This window comes from Carcharhinus amblyrhynchos, unplaced genomic scaffold (assembly GCF_965287045.1).
Source record: "Carcharhinus amblyrhynchos unplaced genomic scaffold, sCarAmb.v2.hapA scaffold_65, whole genome shotgun sequence".
In the NCBI taxonomy this organism is placed as follows: Eukaryota; Metazoa; Chordata; class Chondrichthyes; order Carcharhiniformes; family Carcharhinidae; genus Carcharhinus; species Carcharhinus amblyrhynchos.
In genome coordinates, this window is record NW_027649805.1 from 1,029,845 (window position 1) to 1,047,892 (window position 18,048).

General features: G+C 45.3%; 1 protein-coding gene across 4 annotated transcripts in view; it reads left to right on the top strand.

Annotated features, from left to right (window-relative positions):
• Positions 1 to 18,048, top strand: part of LOC145337711 (cytochrome P450 2J2-like) — a 165,285-nt gene that overhangs the window by 53,157 nt on the left and 94,080 nt on the right. For all 4 annotated transcript variants that reach the window (XM_080182542.1, XM_080182544.1, XM_080182545.1 and 1 more), the window contains one exon: positions 7,581 to 7,741. In XM_080182542.1, coding sequence (XP_080038668.1) covers positions 7,581 to 7,741 — 161 coding nt within the window. The remainder of the gene's footprint in view (positions 1 to 7,580; positions 7,742 to 18,048) is intronic.

The following is an 18,048-nucleotide window of genomic DNA, read 5'->3' on the forward strand; positions in this document are numbered from 1 at the left end:
CAAATATGCCATATGCCTTCTTGACTACATTCTCCACCTGCATCGCCACTTTCAGTGACCTGTACACCCAGATCCCTCTGCCTATCAATACTCTTAATGGTTCTGCCATTTTACTGTATATTTCCTCTCTCTATTAGATTTTCCAAAATGCATTACCTCGCATTTGTCCAGATTAATCTCCATCTGCCATCTCTCCACCCAAGTCTCCAACCGTTCTGTATCCTGCTGTATCCTCTGATGGTCCTCATCGCTATCTGCAAATCCACCAACTTTGTATTGTCCTCAGAATAAATTTTAAAAAGACATCTGGAACATGGAACAAGGGCTAAAAGAAGACATGAGGTTGCTTTGGCAGATAGAGTGAAGGAAAATCCAAAGAGCTTCTATAGGTATGTTAGGAGCAAAAGGATAGTGAAGGTTAAAGTTGGTCCTCTTGAAGATCAGAGTGGTAGACTGTCTATGGAACCAAAAGGGATGGGGGAGATAATAAATGGGTTTTTTGCATCCGTATTTACTGAGGAAATGGGCATGGAGTCTACGGAAATAGGGCAAACAGGTAGGGAGGTCATGGAACTCTTACAGATTAAAGAGGAGGAGGTGCTGGCTTCTTGAGGCAAGTCAGAGTGGATAAATCCCCAAACCCGGACAGGGTATTCCCACGGACCTTGAGGGAGGCTAATAGTGAACGTGCAGGGGCACTGGCTGACATATTTAAAATGTCAGTATGCACCGGGGAGGTGCTGGATGATTGGAGGGTGGCTCATGTTGTTCCATTGTTTAAAAAAGGTTCCAAAAGAAATCCGGGAGATAAGAACATAAGAACATAAGAAATAGGAGCAGGAGTAGGCCAACTCGCCCTTCGAGCCTGCCTCGCCATTCAATAAGATCATGGCTGAACTGTCGTGGCTCAGTTCCACATTCCCGCCCTCTCCCCATAACCCTTAATCCCCTCTCTTATCAAAAACCCATCAACCCACGTCTTAAAAATATTTAGTGAGGTAGCCTCCACCACTTCAACGGGCAGAGAATTCCAGAGATTCACCACCCTTTGAGTGAAGAAGTTCCTCCTCAACTCCGTTCTAAACCGCCCCCCCTTTATCTTGAGGCTGTGCCTCCTAGTCCTACTATCCTTTCTGAGCGGGAAGAGTCTCTCCACCTCTATCCCATCCATCCCATTCATCATCTTATACGTCTCAATGAGATCTCCCCTCATTCTTCTAAACTCTAATGAGTACAAGCCTAATTTATTCAGCCTCTCCTCATAGCTCAACCCCCTCAACTCCGGCATCATCCTAGTAAACCTCCTCTGCACTCCCTCCAAGGCCAAAATATCCTTGCGTAAGTACAGCGCCCAATACTGCACACAGTACTCCAGCTGCGGCCTCACCAATGCCCTATACAGCCGCAGCAAGACCTCCCTACTTTTATATTCAATCCCCCTCGCGATGAAGGCCAGCATCCCATTCGCCTTCCTGACCACCTGCTGCACCTGCAAGCTGGGTTTTTGCGACTCATGCACAAGGACCCCGAGGTCCCTCTGCACCGTCGCCTGCTGCAGTTTTTCTCCACGTAAGTAATAATCCTTCCTACCATTATTCCTACCAAAGTGGTAATGCCAACATTAAATTCCATTTGCCATTTCCTGGCCCGTTCGCCCAGCCTATCTAGATCCTTCTGTAGACTCTCCCCACCCTCCGCACAATTTGCCTTTCCACCAATCTTGGTGTCATCAGCAAATTTCGACACCCTACACTCGGTTCCCTCCTCCAGATCATCTATATAAATGGTAAATAGCTGAAGCCCCAGCACCGACCCCTGGGGCACTCCACTAGTCACCGTCCGCCAATCCGAATAGCACCCATTGACCCCCACTCTCTGCCTCCTATTTGACAACCAATCCTCTATCCACGCTAACACCCTACCCCCAACTCCATGCCCCCTGACCTTCTGCAATAACCTCTTGTGAGGTACCTTGTCAAACGCCTTCTGAAAATCAAGAAAGACCACATCCACCAGCTCTCCTCTATCCACCACCCTAGACACATCCTCATAGAACTCCAGTAAAATTGTCAGACACGACTTCCCTTTAAGGAAACCGTGCTGCGTCTGCTCTATCAAGCAGTTCCCCTCAAGATGCCTCGCTATTTCCTCCTTGATGACGGATTCTAACATTTTACCTACAACATAGAACATAGAACATTACAGCGCAGAACAGGCCCTTCGGCCCACGATGTTGCACTGACCAGTTAAAAAAACAATGACCCTCTAACCTAAACCAATCCCTTTTCATCCATAAACCTATCCACGGATCTCTTAAACGCCCCCAAACTAGGCGCATTTACAACTGCAGCAGGCAGGGAATTCCAATCCCTCACCACCCTCTGGGTAAAGAACCTACCCCTGACATCTGTCCTATAACTACCCCCCCTTAATTTAAAGCCATGCCCCCTCGTGCTAGCTTTCTCCATCCGAGGAAAAAGGCTATCACTATCCACCCTATCTAAACCTCTAATCATCTTATATGTTTCAATAAGATCCCCTCTTAGCCGCCTTCTTTCTAGCAAAAACAACCCCAAATCCCTCAGTCTCTCCTCATAGGACCTCCCCTCCATACCAGGCAACATCCAGGTAAACCTCCTCTGCACCCTCTCCAAAGCCTCCACATCCTTCCTAGAATGTGGGGACCAGAACTGCACACAGTACTCCAAGTGCGGCCGCACCAGAGGTGTTTACAGTTGCAACATGACGCTGCGACTCCTAAATTCAATCCCCCTACCAATAAACGCCAAGACACCGTATGCCTTCTTAACAAACTTCTCTACTTGATTCCCAACTTTCAGGGATCTATGCACACATACACCTAGATCCCTCTGTTCATCCACACTATTCAGAGTCCTCCCGTTAGCCCTATACTCGACACATCTGTTATTCCTACCAAACTGAACTACCTCACACTTCTCCGCATTAAACTCCATCCGCCACCTCTCGGCCCAGCTCTGCAACCTGTCTAAGTCTCCCTGCAAACTATGACACCCTTCCTCACAATCTACCACACCTCCGACTTTGGTGTCATCAGCAAATTTACTAATCCACCCAACTATACCCTCATCCAGATCATTAATAAAAATTACAAACAGCAGTGGCCCCAAAACAGATCCCTGAGGCACACCACTCGTAACTGAACTCCATGACAAATATTTACCATCAACCACCACCCTCTGTCTCCTATCTGCTAGCCAATTCCTGATCCAATTTCCTAGATTACCCTCAATCCCATACATCTGTATTTTCTGCAGAAGCCTACCATGGTGAACCTTATCAAACGCCTTACTAAAATCCATATATACCACGTCAACTGCCTTACCCCCATCCACCTCTTTGGTCACTTTCTCAAAAAACTCAATAAGGTTAGTAAGGCACGACCTACCTGCCACAAAACCATGCTGACTATCTCCAATCAATTCATTACTCTCCAAATAACTATAAATCCTATCCCGAATAATTTTTTCTAAAAACAACAGACTGTTGTTTAACAACAGACGTTAAACTAACCGGCCTATAATTCCCTGCCTTTTGCCTGGCACTCTTCTTAAACAACGGCGTAACATTAGAAAATAGCGAGGCATCTTGAGGAGAATTGTTTGATAGAACATATGCAGCACGGTTTCGTTAAGGGGAAGTCATGTCCGACGAATTTATTGGAGTTCTATGAGGATGTGTCCAGGGCGGTGGATAGAGGACAGCCGGTGGATGTGGTGTTTCTTGATTTTCAGAAGGCGTTTGATAAGGTGCCTCACAAGAGGTTATTACAGAAGGTCAGGGGGCATGGAGTTGGGGGTAGGGTGTTAGCGTGGATAGGGGATTGGCTGTCAAATAGGAGGCAGAGAGTGGGGGTCAATGGGTGCTATTCGGATTGGCGGTTGGTGACTAGTGGAGTGCCCCAGGGGTCCGTGCTGGGGCCTCAGCTTTTTCCATTTATATAGATGATCTGGAGGAGGGAACCGAGTGTATGGTGTCGAAATTTGCTGATGACACCAAGATTGGTGGAACGGCAAATTGTGCGGAGGGTGTGGAGAGTCTGCAGAAGGATCTAGATAGGCTGGGCGAATGGGCCAGGAACTGGCAAATGGAATTTAATGTTGGCAAATGTGAAGTTGTCCACTTTGGTAGGAATAATGGTAGGAAGGACTATTACTTAGATGGCGAAAAACTGCAGCAGGCGACGGTGCAGAGGGACCTCGGGGTCCTTGTGCATGAGTCGCAAAAACCCAGCTTGCAGGTGCAGCAGGTGGTCAGGAAGGCGAATGGGATGCTGGCCTTCATAGCGAGGGGGATTGAATATAAAAGTAGGGAGGTCTTGCTGTGGCTATATAGGGCATTGGTGAGGCCGCAGCTGAAGTACTGTGTGCAGTTTTGGGCGCCGTACTTACGCAAGGATATTTTGGCCTTGGAGGGAGTGCAGAGGAGGCTTACTAGGCTGATGCCGGAGTTGAGGAGGTTGAGCTATGAGGAAAGGCTGAATAAACTAGGCTTGTACTCGTTAGAGTTTAGAAGAACGAGGGGAGATCTCATTGAGACGTATAAGATGATGAATGGGATGGATAGGATAGAGGTGGAGAGACTCTTCCCGCTCAGAAAGGACAGTAGGACTAGGGGGCACAGCCTCAAGATAAAGGGGAGGCGGTTTAGAACGGAGTTGAGGAAGAATTTCTTCACTCAAAGGGTGGTGAATCTGTGGAATTCTCTGCCCGTTGAAGTGGTGGAGGCTACCTCGCTAAATATTTTTAAGACGCGGGTTGATGGGTTTTTGATAAGAGAGGGGATTAAGGGTTATGGGGAGAGGGCGGGAATGTGGAACTGAGCCACGACAGATCAGCCATGATCTTATTGAATGGCGGGGCAGGCTCGAAGGGCTGGATGGCCTACTCCTGCTCCTATTTCTTATGTTCTTATGTCTCACCTAGGCTGTGCGAAGTCAATCTTATCAAAACAGACTGAGGCCAAGCATTTGGCCTTCTCTGGTTTTAGTCATTTCTTTGTTTCGAGTCAGTCAGTTTTACAGGGGTCTGGCATTTTGAAATGGCTTGATCTGCTGTCCTTATTTCATACTAAATATTTGACTATTTTTCCCATCATGCCACTACTTCATTCATACACTATCACAACTTCCTGACTAATGTTTGGAGGCTTGTACGTAACTACCCATTACTGTCTTTTTTTACCTTTGCGGTTCCTCAATTCTACCCACCATTATTTCTTGCTATTGATTCAATTGAATTTCCTACTGACAAGGCAACCACCACCACTCCACCCCGCCCACCTGCCTGTCTTTTCGAAAGGATGTGTATTCACTACCCCAAAGTGTGATGGATGCTGGGACAGTGAGTAAATTTAAGGAGGGGTTAGTTAGATTTTTAATGGGTAATGGGTTGAAGGATTGTGAGGAGAAGGCAGGAAAATGGGGATGAGGAGCACATCAATGATGACTGAATGGCAGAGCATACTCAACGGGCCGAATAACCTAATTCTGTTCCTGTATCTTATGAATTTATTCTTGCACATTTAGCTCCCAGTCCTGATCCCCATTCAGCCACGTCTCTATGATGCCCAGAACATCGTTTCTGCCAATTTCAATTTGTGCTACCGCCTCATTTACCTTATTTCATATATTGCGCACATTCACAGCACACTCAGTCCTGCTTTCACTGCTGTCTTCTGATTGTTGTCCCCTCATCTGCTGTGCCTGAAGTTAGATTCCTAACCCTTTCCAAACACTCTGTCCTATTACTTGTTGGGGAGACTTTAGTAGGGTTCATCAATAATGTGATCCAAATACTGGACAGACATCTGGAAAATGTCCCACTTTTCTTTCTTGATATGCAGACCATGTGCTTGAAGACGTTCCAATTTTGCTTCAAAGTCATTCCACTGTTCTGGTTCACTAGACCCTGTATTTAGAATATCATCTCGGTAAAGTAGCACACCCAAGAGACCACTTAATACCTGATCCATTGACCTTTGGAATAGGACAGATGCGGACAATCTTATAATGTAAAAAACCTTTATGAGTAATGATGGTGAGAAAGTGGATGAGATTCAGCATCTACATTCATCCGTAAATATGTTTATGAAAGGTCAATCTTTCTCAATTTCTACCCAACAAATCTTCAATTAAAGGAAGCGGATATTGATCAGCGCACAACACTGGATTGACAGGTATGATGGGGGTAGCCCAGTCACTCATTAACTGGCTGTAGCACACTAGTGTTAACAAAGTTGTGTCATTTATTCTTCACCCTTGGGATGAATTGCATATGGCATCGCTCTTGCTTTGAGACTGTTGAGCTCCTTTCATTGAGCCAAGTGTCTCTTTGAGTACACTTTGTTTATCTAGAAGTTGTTCTATGTCTGTTTTAACATTGACCAATTTGTTAACAGCACCCTAGTTATCTTCTCCAACCATGATCTCTAAATGAAGCTTGAAAATGACCAAGAACCACATGGAGAAGCAACTTCATTGTTTGTCCACTCAGCTCAACTTTGACCATGATGTAATCTTTTAATGACATAATCTCATCTGTGTATGCCCTGAAAATTATAGCAGCTGGTTTTAAAGGAAGATACCTAAAAAATGTTTTGTATCAGTCTTCATGATGGAAGACACTAGTAACATTCCAAAAGTACTAAATCAAAGGGCAAAAGGGAAAAATACGAGGGAAAATAGCACCACTATCCTCCTTGGGATCACCTATTGTACTAAACACTATCTCCTGTTTAGTAAGAATAATGCTGACTTAAATAAGAATAATGCCATCCTTGTCCTTAGGGTTAATTGAGTAGGCTGGAGGCCCATTTTCCACCGCTGTATACTTGTGGTGATGATTAGGCACTTAAAACACGCTACGGCTGACTGTACCAGCACATCATAAACAGATTTTTGCACATGGAACTACTGACTCTTAGCCTGATTTGAAAGCATTCCAACTAACTGTGCTCTGCAGTTCCTCAATTATGAGCTTTCAAACAACTAACATCTTTTCTAACATCACTTGCAGATTTTTCAAGCAAGTGCCCTATTTTCAGACTTCTCCTGCTGAAACATAGAAACATAGAAAAACTACAGCACAATACAGGCCCTTTGGCCCACAAAGTTGTGCCGAAAATGTCCCTACCTTAGAGGTTACTAGGCTTACCTATAACGCTCTATCTGCTGGTATATATTTGAAGTGTGTTTTTAGGTGTGTTTTTCTAATACAAGCACAAGATCGTTTCTGCTGTGCAGAATTGGCTCTGTTTAACAAACCGGAGGCAATGGATAGGTTTCTAATTACTCACGGGGTTGAAGGTTTATGGAGAACAGGCAGGAAAATGAAGATGAAGCCGAGATGAGATCAGCCATAATTGTATTGAATTTGGAGCAGGCTCGAGGGGCTGAATGGCCTCCTCCTGCTCCTAGTTCTTATGTGAGACTCAGTTCCTGATCACATATCAGAGGACCTGTGATTGTTACTACTTTTATTATTACTACTAATCCCAGCTTCCAAATCAATGTTTGTTGTGTTTAATGTTATACTTTGCAGAGCAACCCTTTGATCCCCGTTTGGATATCTGCCAGTCCGTCTACGGTGCAATGTATCAGGTGTTGTTTGGCCATCATCTCAATGACAGCAACGCAACCTTCAGGGCTTTCATGCAACATTCTATGAACGTAGCAGCAATGATACCCTCTGTAAGTGTAAAGGTTAGTAAAACACTGGACTCATAAAGCAAATGGTATTCCATCACAGAACCAGTCACTTAAAGCTGGTTCCCAGACAATTGAATAAGGGCCAGGGATACTGTTTTACTCAGGATGGTGATGATCTGGAATGTGCTACCTAGGAGGGTGGTGGAGGTGGGATGCCTCACATCCTTTAAAAAGTACCTGGATGAGCACTTGGCACATCATAACATTCAAGGCTATGGGCCAAATGCTGGCAAGTGGAGTTGAGTGGGCAAAACCTCTCATGCATTGGTGCAGACTCAACAGGCCAAAGGGCCTCTTGTCCACTGTAGTAGTCTATGAATAGTGGAGCAGGTTCAGAGGGCTAAATGGGGCAGCATCTGGCACAATGGTTAGCACTGATGCCTCACAGCTCCAAGAACCCAGGTTTGATCCAGCCCTGAGTGATAGTCTGTGTAGAGGGTCCTAGAACAGATCCCTGGGGCACCCCACTGGTGACCGACCTCCATGCAGAAAAAGACCCATCCACACCCACTCCTGCTTTCTGCAGGCAAGCCAGTTCTGGATCCACAAGGCAACAGCCCCTTGGATCCCATGCCCTCTCACCTTTTCAAGAAGTCTTGCAAAGGGGACCTTATCAAACGCCTTGCTGAAGTGGGACCTTATCAAACGCCTTGCTGAAGTGGGACCTTATCAAATGCCTTGCTGAAGTGGGACCTTATCAAATGCCTTGCTGATCACTATCCCCAAAATGCTCTCCCACTGAGAGATCAGAAACCTGTCCAGATTCATTTCCCAATACCAAATCAAGTACAGCTTCTCCTCTTGTAGGCTTATTCACATATTGTGTCAGGAAACCCTCCTGGACACCCCGAACAAACCTCAATCCTATTAAGTCCCATGAGCTCATCCAGAAGTCTCTTAAAAGACCCTAACAAATTTGTCTCCACCACCACCGACGGCAGCTGATTCCATGCACCCACCACCCTCTGGGTGAAAAACTTAACCCTGACATCTCCTCTGTACCTGCTCCCCAGCACCTTAAACCTTTGTCCTCTTGTGGCAGCCATTTCAGCCCTGGGGAAAAGCCTCTGAGAGTGCACTCGATCAATACCTTAGTCTCTCTAAGGAGAAAAGATCGAGCTCTCTCAACCTATCTTCATAAGGCATACCACCCAATCCAGGTGACATTCTTGTAAATCTCCTCTGTACCCTTTCAATGGCTTCCACATCCTTCCTGTAATGAGGCAACCAGAACTGCGCACAGTACTCCAAGTGGGGTCTGACCAGGGTCTTATACAGCTGTGGCATTATCTCCCAACTCCTAAACTGAATTCCTCGATTGATGAAGGCCAGTACACCATACGCCTTCTTAACGACATCCTCTACCTGCGAAGCTGATTTGAGAGTCCTATGAACGCAGACCCCAAGATCCTTCTGATCTTCCACACTGCTAAGAGTCTTACCCTTAATATCATATTCCTTCAATTGAGCTATGAGGAGAGGCTGAATAAACTGGGCTTGTACTCGTTAGAGTTTAGAAGAATGAGGGGAGATCTCATTGAGACGTATAAGATGATGAATGGGATGGATAGGATAGAGGTGGAGAGACTCTTCCCGCTCAAAAAAGACAGTAGGACTAGGGGGCACAGCCTCAAGATAAAGGGGAGGCGGTTTAGAACGGAGTTGAGGAGGAACTTCTTCACTCAAAGGGTGGTGAATCTCTGGAATTCTCTGCCCGTTGAAGTGGTGGAGGCTGCCTCGCTAAATATTTTTAAGAAGCGGGTTGATGGGTTCTTGATAAGAGAGGGGATTAAGGGTTATGGGGAGAGGGCGGGAAAGTGGAACTGAGCTACCACAGATCAGCCATGATCTTATTGAATGGCGGGGCAGGCTCGAAGGGCTAGATGGCCTACTCCTGCTCCTATTTCTTATGTTCTTATGTTCATCCCATTTGACCTGCCAAAATGGACCACTACACATTTATCCGGGTTGAAGTCCATCTGCCGCTTCTCCACCCAGTCTTGCATCCTATCAATGTCACGCTGCAACTTCTGACATCCCTCCAAACTATCCACAACATCTCTGATCTTCTATTTTAATGCAAGGAGTGCTGTGAACAAAGTGGATGAGCTTAGAGCGTGGATCGCTACTTGGAAATATGTGGTGGCCATTACAGAGACTTAGATGACTCGGGGACAGGACTGGATACTTCAAGTGCCAGGTTTCAGATTTTCAGGAGGGCCAGGGAGGGAGGCAAAAGAGGTGGGGAAGTGGCACTGTTGATCAGAAATCGTGTCACGGCTGTAGAAAAGGTGGATGCCGTGGAGGGATTGTCTACGGAGTCTCTGTGGGTGGAGGTTCGGAACAGGAAGGGGTCATTAATTTTACTGGATGTTTTCTATAGGCCACCCAATAGTAATAGGGATTTTGAGGAGCAGATAGGGAAACAGATCCTGGAGAGATGTAATAATAACAGAGTTGTTGTGATGGGAGATTTTAATTTCCCAAATATCGTTTGGAATCTCCCTAAGGCAAGGGGTTTAGATGGGGAGGAGTTTGTTAGGTGTGTTCAGGAGGGTTTCCTGACACAGTATGTGGATAAGCCTACAAGAGGAGAGGCTGTACTTGATTTGGTATTGGGAAATGAACCTGGACACGTGTCTGATCTCTCTGTGGGAGAGCATTTTGGGGATAGTGATCATAACTCTGTCTCCTTTACATTAGCATTGGAGAGAGATAGGATCAGACAAACTAGGAAAATGTTTAATTGGAGTAAGGGGAATTATGAGGCTATCAGGCAGGAAATTAGAGGCATAAATTGGAAAGAGGTTTTCTCAGGGAAATGTATGGAAGAAATGTGACAAATTTTCAAGGAATATTTGTTTGGAGTTCTGTACAGCAATGTTCCAATGAGACAGGGAAGTTATGGTAGGTTAAAGGAACCGTGGTGCACGAAAGCTGTAATGAATTTAGTCAAGAAGAAAAGAAAAGCTTACATAAGGTTCAGGGAGCTAAGTAGTGTTAGAGATCTAGAAGAGTATACAGCTAGTAGGAAGGAACTTAAGAAGGAAATTAGGAAAGCCAGAAGGGGTCATGAGAAAGCCTTGGCAAGTAGGATTAAGGAAAACCCCAAGGCATTCTACAAGTATGTGAAGAGCAAAAGGATAAGACGTGAAGGAATAGGACCTATCAAATGTGACGGTGGGAAGGTTTGTATTGAACAGGTAGAAATAGCAGAGGTACTCGATGAATACTTCAGTATTCACAGTGGAAAAAGGGTCTTGGTGGTTGTAGTACAGACTTACGGCGGACTGAAAAGCTTGAGCATGTAGACATTAAGAAAAAGGATCTGTTGGAGCTTTTGAAAAGCATCAAGATAGGTAAGTTGCTGGGACCGGATGGGATGTACCCCAGGTTATTGTGGGAAGTGAGGGAAGAGACTGCAGAGCCTCTGGTGATGATCTTTGCGTCATCAGTGGAGACAGGAGAGGTTCCGGAGGGTGGAGTACCACGAATGTGGTACCTTTATTCAAGAAAGAGAGAAGAGATAGCCCAGGAAATTATAGACTGGTGGGTCTAACCTCAGTGGTTGGTAAGTTGTTGGAGAAGATCCTGAGAGACAGGATTTATGAACATTTGGAGACATATAGTATGATCAAGCACGGCTTTGTCAAAGGCAGAACCTGCCTTACCAGCATGATTGAATTTTTTGAGAATGTGTCTAAACACATTGACGAAGGAAGAGCAGCTGATGTGGTTTATATGGACTTCAACAAGGCATTTGATAAGATTCCCCAGCAAGGCTTATTGAGAAAGTGAGGGGGCATGGGATCTAAGGGGACATTGCTTTGTGGATTCAGAACTGGCTTGCCCACAGAAGGCAAAGAGTGGTTGTAGATGGGTCTTTTGCTGCATGGAGGTCAGTCGCCAGTGGAGTGCCCCAGGGATCTGTTCTGGGACCCTTACTCTTTGTGATTTTTATAAATGACCTGGGTGAGGAAGTGGAGAGGTGGATTGGTAAGTTTGCTGATGATACAAAGGTTGGAGGTGTTGTGGATAGTGTGGAGGGATGTCAGAAGTTGCAGTGAGACATTGATAGGATGCAAGACTGGGTGGAGAAGTGGCAGATGGAGTTCAACCCAGATAAAACATAGATTTTCTATGTTCTAAGTATGCAGGCCAAATAGGATGACAGATTATAATATTAAGGGTAAGACTCTTGGCAGTGTGGAAGATCAGAAGGATCTTGGGGTGCTGCCTCGCTAAATATTTTTAAGACGCGGGTTGATGGGTTTTTGATAAGCGAGGGGATTAGGGTAATGGGGAGAGGGCGGGAATGTGGAACTGAGACACGACAGATCAGCCATGATCTTATTGAATGGCGGGGCAGGCTCGAAGGGCTGGATGGCCTACTCCTGCTCCTATTTCTTATGTTCTTATGTTCTTATGTCTGGGTTCATTGGACTCTCAAATCGGCTTCGCAGATAGAGGATGTGGTTAAGAAGGCGTATGGTGTACTGGGCTTCATCAATTGAGGAATTGAGTTTCGGAGTCGGGAGATAATCCTGCAGCTGTATAAGACCCTGGTCAGACCCTGTTTGGAGTACTGTGCTCAGTTCTGGTTGCCTCATTACAGGAAGGATGTGGAAGCTATTGGAAGGGTGCAGAGGAGATTTGCAAGGATGTTGCCTGGATTGGGTGGCATGCCTTATGAGGGTAGGTTACGGGAGTTCGGTCTTTTCTCCCTGGAGAGACGAAGGATGAGAGGTGACCTGATAGAGGTGTATAAAATGATGAGAGGTATTGATTGAGTGGATTCTCAGAGGCTTTTTCCCAGGGCTGAAATGGCTGCCACAAAAGGACACAGGTTTAGGGCGCTGGAGAGTAGGTACAGAGGAGCTGTCAGGGGTACGTTTTTTCACTCAGAGGGTGGCGGGTGCGTGGAATCGGCTGCCGGCAGTGGTGGTGGAGGCGAATTCGATAGGGAATTTTAAGAGAGGGTTATAGTTATGCCTAGTAGGTTCAGTGCAACTTGTGGGCCGAAGGGCCTGTTTGTGCTGTAGGTTTTCTATGTTTTCTAAGCCAACTCCTTGAGATTCCTGCACAAGGACACCCAGGTCCGTCTGCACAGCAGCATACTGCAATTTTTTACCATTTAAATAATAGTCCATTTTGCTGATTTTTTTCTGCCAAAATGGATGACCCCACATTTATCAACATTGTACTCCATCTGCCAGACCCTCACCCATTCACTTAGATTATCTATATCCCTTTACAGACTTTCAGCATCCTCTGCACACTTTGATCTGCCAGCCATCTTAGTGTCATCTGTGAATTTTGACACACTACACTTGGTCCCCAACTCCAAATCATTTATGTAAATCGTAAACAATTGCGGACCCAACACTGATCCCTGAGGCACAGCACTAGTCACTGATCGCTAACCAGAAAAACACCCATTTACTCCCCACTCTTTGCTTTCTGTTAGTTAACCAATCCTCTATCCACGCTAATACATTACTCATAACACAGTGCACCTTTATCTTATGTAGCAATCTTTGGCACCTTGTCAAATGCTTTCTGGAAATCCAGATACACCACATCCACAGGTTTTCCATTGTCCACTGCACATGTTCTCAAAAAATTCCACCATATTAGTCAAACATGACCTTCCCTTCAGGAACCCATGCTGCATCTTACCAATTGGACAATTTATATTCAAATGTCTCGCTATTTCTTCCTTGTTAATAGATTCAAGCATTTTCCTGACAACAGAACTTAATCTAACCAGCTTATAGTTACCTGTTTTTTGTCTACCTCCTTTTGTAAACAGTGGCGTCACATTTGCTGTTTTCCAGTCTGCGGGAACCACCCCAGAGTCCAGCGAATTTTGGTAAATTACCACTAGTGCACTTGCTATTTCTCCCTCCATCACTTTTAGTATCCTCGGATGCATTCCATCAGGACCAGGAGACTTGTCTACCTTTAGCCCATTAACTTGTCCAACACTACCTTTCTCATGATAATGATAATTTTGGCCCTCAAGTCTGTGCCAACACATGATGCTTTTCTAAACTAAAGGCCTTTTACGGCCTGTATCCCTTTACTCTCTGCCTATTTACATATTTGTCAAAATGCCTCTGAAAAGTTGCTATTGTATCTGCTTCTATCACCTCCCGGGGCAGCGCATTCCAGTCACTTACCATCCTCTGTGTAAAAAAACTTGCCTCTCACAACTCCTTTAAACTATATTCATCTGTAAATATGCCTGTGAAAGATCAATCTTGCTGAATTTCTGCCCACTTGCTAACCCAGCAAGCAAATCTTCAATTAAAGGAAGCAGATATTGATCTGGAACAATCCTAGTAAATTGCCTACTAGGACCGAGAGTAGGCAATTTAGCCCCTTTGAGCTCTGCCATTCTATATGATCGTGGCTGATCTCCATCTCACCTTAACTCCAATTCCCTGCTTTTCCCCACAGTCCTTTATCTCGCTTTTGATCAAATATTTATCTATCTCTTTCTTGAATCCAGTGATTGATTCTGCATTGACTGTACTCTGGGTGAGTTCGATAGATTCACAACCCTCTGTGAGAAGTAGCTTCTCCTTATCTCTGTCTTGAACCTCCCCTCTCTTCCTCTAAAACTATGACCTCTTGTCCTGGACTGTTCTAGAAGGGGGAACATTTGGTTAACATTTACTTTATCAATCCCATTGTGTATTTTATATACCTCAATCAAATCCCCCCGCAGTCTTCTGTGCTTCAGCAAGTACAAGCCCAAGCTACTCAACTGCTCCTTCAAACCTGGAATCAATCTAGTGAACCTCTTCTGAACCACTTCCAGTGACACCACATTGTTCCTCAAAGAAGGTGACCAAAACTGAACACAGTACTCCAAGTGTGGTCTCACCTATGCCTTACACAATTGTAACAAAATTTCTCTACTTTTATACTCTAGACCCTTTGCAATAAATGCCAAGATTCCATTTGCCTTCCTTATAACATTCTGCACCTGCATATCACTTACGGAGACTCATGCACAAGGACACCCAGATCCCTCTGCACAGATGTCTTTTGAATCTGCTTTCCATTTAAATAGCAATTTGCCCTTTTATTGTTCTTGCCAAAATGGATAATCTCACATTTAAGCACATTAAACTCCATCGGCCAGATTCTGGCCCATTCCCCTCGCCTGTCAATATCTCTTTGTAAACTTTTATCTCCTCATTACAGCATGCTTTCCCACCTAATTTTGTGTCGTCAGCAAATTTTACTATGTCATACTCTGTCCCTGCTTGTAGATCATTGATAGAGATTGGGAATAGTTGTGGTCCAAGAACTGAACCCAATGGGACCCCACTAGTTACAGATCACCAACTGGAAAAGGACCCATTTATCCCAACCCACTCTGCTTTCAATCAGTCAGCCAATCCTCAATTCAAGCCACTACTTTACCCCCAATTCTTTGGGATCTAACCTTCTGGATCAATCTCTTGTGTGGCACCTTATCAAATGCCTTCTGGAAGTCTGGGTAGGTCACATCCATAGGATCCCCGTTACCTATCTTGCTGATTACATCTCAAAGAACCCTCAGCAGGTTTGTCAAACAAGACTTGTCCCTCACAAGACCGTGCTGGTGAATTGAGCTTTACTTTTCCAGATTTTCAGCCACCTGCCCCTTAATGATCGACTCCAGCAACTTTCCCACCACAGAGGTCAAGCTGATTGGTCTGCAGTTTCCCACTGTAAGAGTAATTTTCTGGGTTGGCCCTCCGGGGGGTCTTGTACTCAGCCAATACAGAGACCATGAAATACAGTTAAAGAGTGAAAAGAAGTTTATTGCTAATGCACGTATCAGGAGAAGAGATAGTCAGCAAGCACTGACTATCCTTTGTGATGTAACAGTACAAGTGTGAGATTGTTATACTCTTCTGAACACTTTGATTCCCTGCCCAGTCTGTCACCCAACTGAAGAGCCCAATTACAATATTACACTTTTTCTGTTCTGACATAGGCGTCATTGGCTGGCCAACATTTATTGCCCATCCCTAGTTGCCCTTGAGAAGGTGGTAGTGAAGTGCTTTCATGAATCACTGGAGCCCATGTTTGTGGGTGACCCACAATGCCATTAGGGAGGGAATTCCAGGATTTTGACCCAGAGACTACAAAGGAATGGCGAAATATAAGTCAAGATGATAAATGGCTTGGAGGGGAACTTGCAGGTGGTGGTGGTCCCATTTATCTGCTGCTCTTGACCTTCTAGATGGAAGTGATTGTAGGTTTGGAAGGTGCTGTCTAAGGATCTTTGGTGAATTGCTGAGCACATCAAGTAGATGGTACACGCTGCTGCTACTGAGCGTCAGTGGTGGAAGGATTGAATGTTTGTAGATGTGGTGCCAATCAAGCAGGCTGCTTCGTCCTGGATGGTGTCAAGATTCTTGAATGTTGTTGGAACTGATCCATCCAAGCAAGTGGAGGATATTCCACCACACTCTTGACTTATGCGTTGTAGATGGTGGATAGGCTCTGGGGAGTCAGGAGGTGAGTTACTTGCCACAATATTCCTAACCCCTGACCTGCTCTTTCGTTTGATTTATTATTGTCACATGTATTAACATACAGTGAAAAGTATTGTTTCTTGTGCACTACAGACGGAGCATACCGTTCATAGAGAAGGAAATGAGAGAGTGCAGAATGCAGTGTTACAGTAATGGCTAGGGTGTAGAGAAAGATCAACTTGGTGCGAGGTAGGTCCATTCAAAAGTCTGATGGCAGCAGGGAAGAAGCTGCTCTTGAGTCAGTCGGTACGTGTCCTCAGACTTTTGTATCTTTTTGCCGAAGGAAGAAGTTGGGAGAGAGAGTGCCCAGGCTTCATGGGGTCCTTAATTATACTGGCTACTTTTCCGAGGCAGGGGAAAGTGTAGACAGAGTCAATGGATGGGAGACTGGTTTGCATGATGGATTGGGCTACATTCGTGACCTTTTGTAGTTCCTTGCGGTCTTGGGCAGAGCAGGAGCCCATACCAAGCTGTGATACAACCAGAAAGAATGCTTTCTATGGTGCATCTGTAAAAGTTGGTGAGAGTCGTGTATAGGGCATTGGTAAGGCCGCAGCTGGAGTACTGTGTGCAGTTTTGGGCGCCGTACTTACGCAAGGATATTTTGGCCTTGGAGGGAGTGCAGAGGAGGTTTACTAGGCTGATGCCGGAGTTGAAGGGGTTGAGCTATGAGGAGAGGCTGAATAAACTAGGCCTGTACTCGTTAGAGTTTAGAAGAATGAGGGGAGATCTCATTGAGACGTATAAGATGATGAATGGGATGGATAGGATAGAGGTGGAGAGACTCTTCCGCTCAGAAAGGACAGTAGGACTAGGGGGCACAGCCTCAAAATAAATGGGGGGCGGTTGAGAACGGAGTTGAGGAGGAACTTCTTCACTCAAAGGGTGGTGAATCTCTGGAATTCTCTGCCCGTTGAAGTGGTGGAGGCTACCTCGCTAAATGTTTTTAAGACGCGGGTTGATGGGTTTTTGATAAGAGAGGGGATTAAGGGTTATGGGGAGAGGGCGGGAATGTGGAACTGAGCCTCAACAGATCAGCCATGATCTTATTGAATGGTGGGGCAGGCTCGAGGGGCCAGATGGCCTACTCCTGCTCCTATTTCTTATGTTCTTATGACATACCAAATTTCCTTAGTCTTCTGAGAAAGTAGAGGCATTGGTGAGCTTTCTTAACTATAGTGTCAGCATGGGGGTATCAGGATAGGTTGCTGGTGATCTGGGCACCTAAAAATTTGAAGCTCTCGACTATTTCTACTTCATACCCATTGATGTAGACAGGGGCGTGTTCTCCACTACGCTTCCTGAAGTCGATAACAATCTCCTTCATTTTGTTAACATTGAGGGAGAGATTATTGTTGCCATACCAGTTCATCAAATTCTCTATCTCATTCCTGTACTCTGTCTCGTTATTGTTTGAATTCTGTCCTAGTATGGTGGTGTCGTCAGCAAACTTGAAAATCAAGTTGAAGAGGAATTTGGCCACACAGTCATAGTTACATTAGGAGTATAGTCGGGCCCATTGATGCCACACACTCAGTCAAATGCAGCCTTGATGTTAAGGGCTGTCATTCTCACCTTGCCTCTGAAATTCAGCTCTTTTATCCATGTTTGAACCAAGGCTGTAATGAGGTCAGAAACTGAGTGACCCTGGTGAAACCCAAACTGGGTGTCACTGAGCAGGTTATTGCTGAGCAGGTGCTGCTTGATAGCGCTGTCGATGACCCCTTCCATCACTTTAGTAGACTGATTGGGCGGTAATTG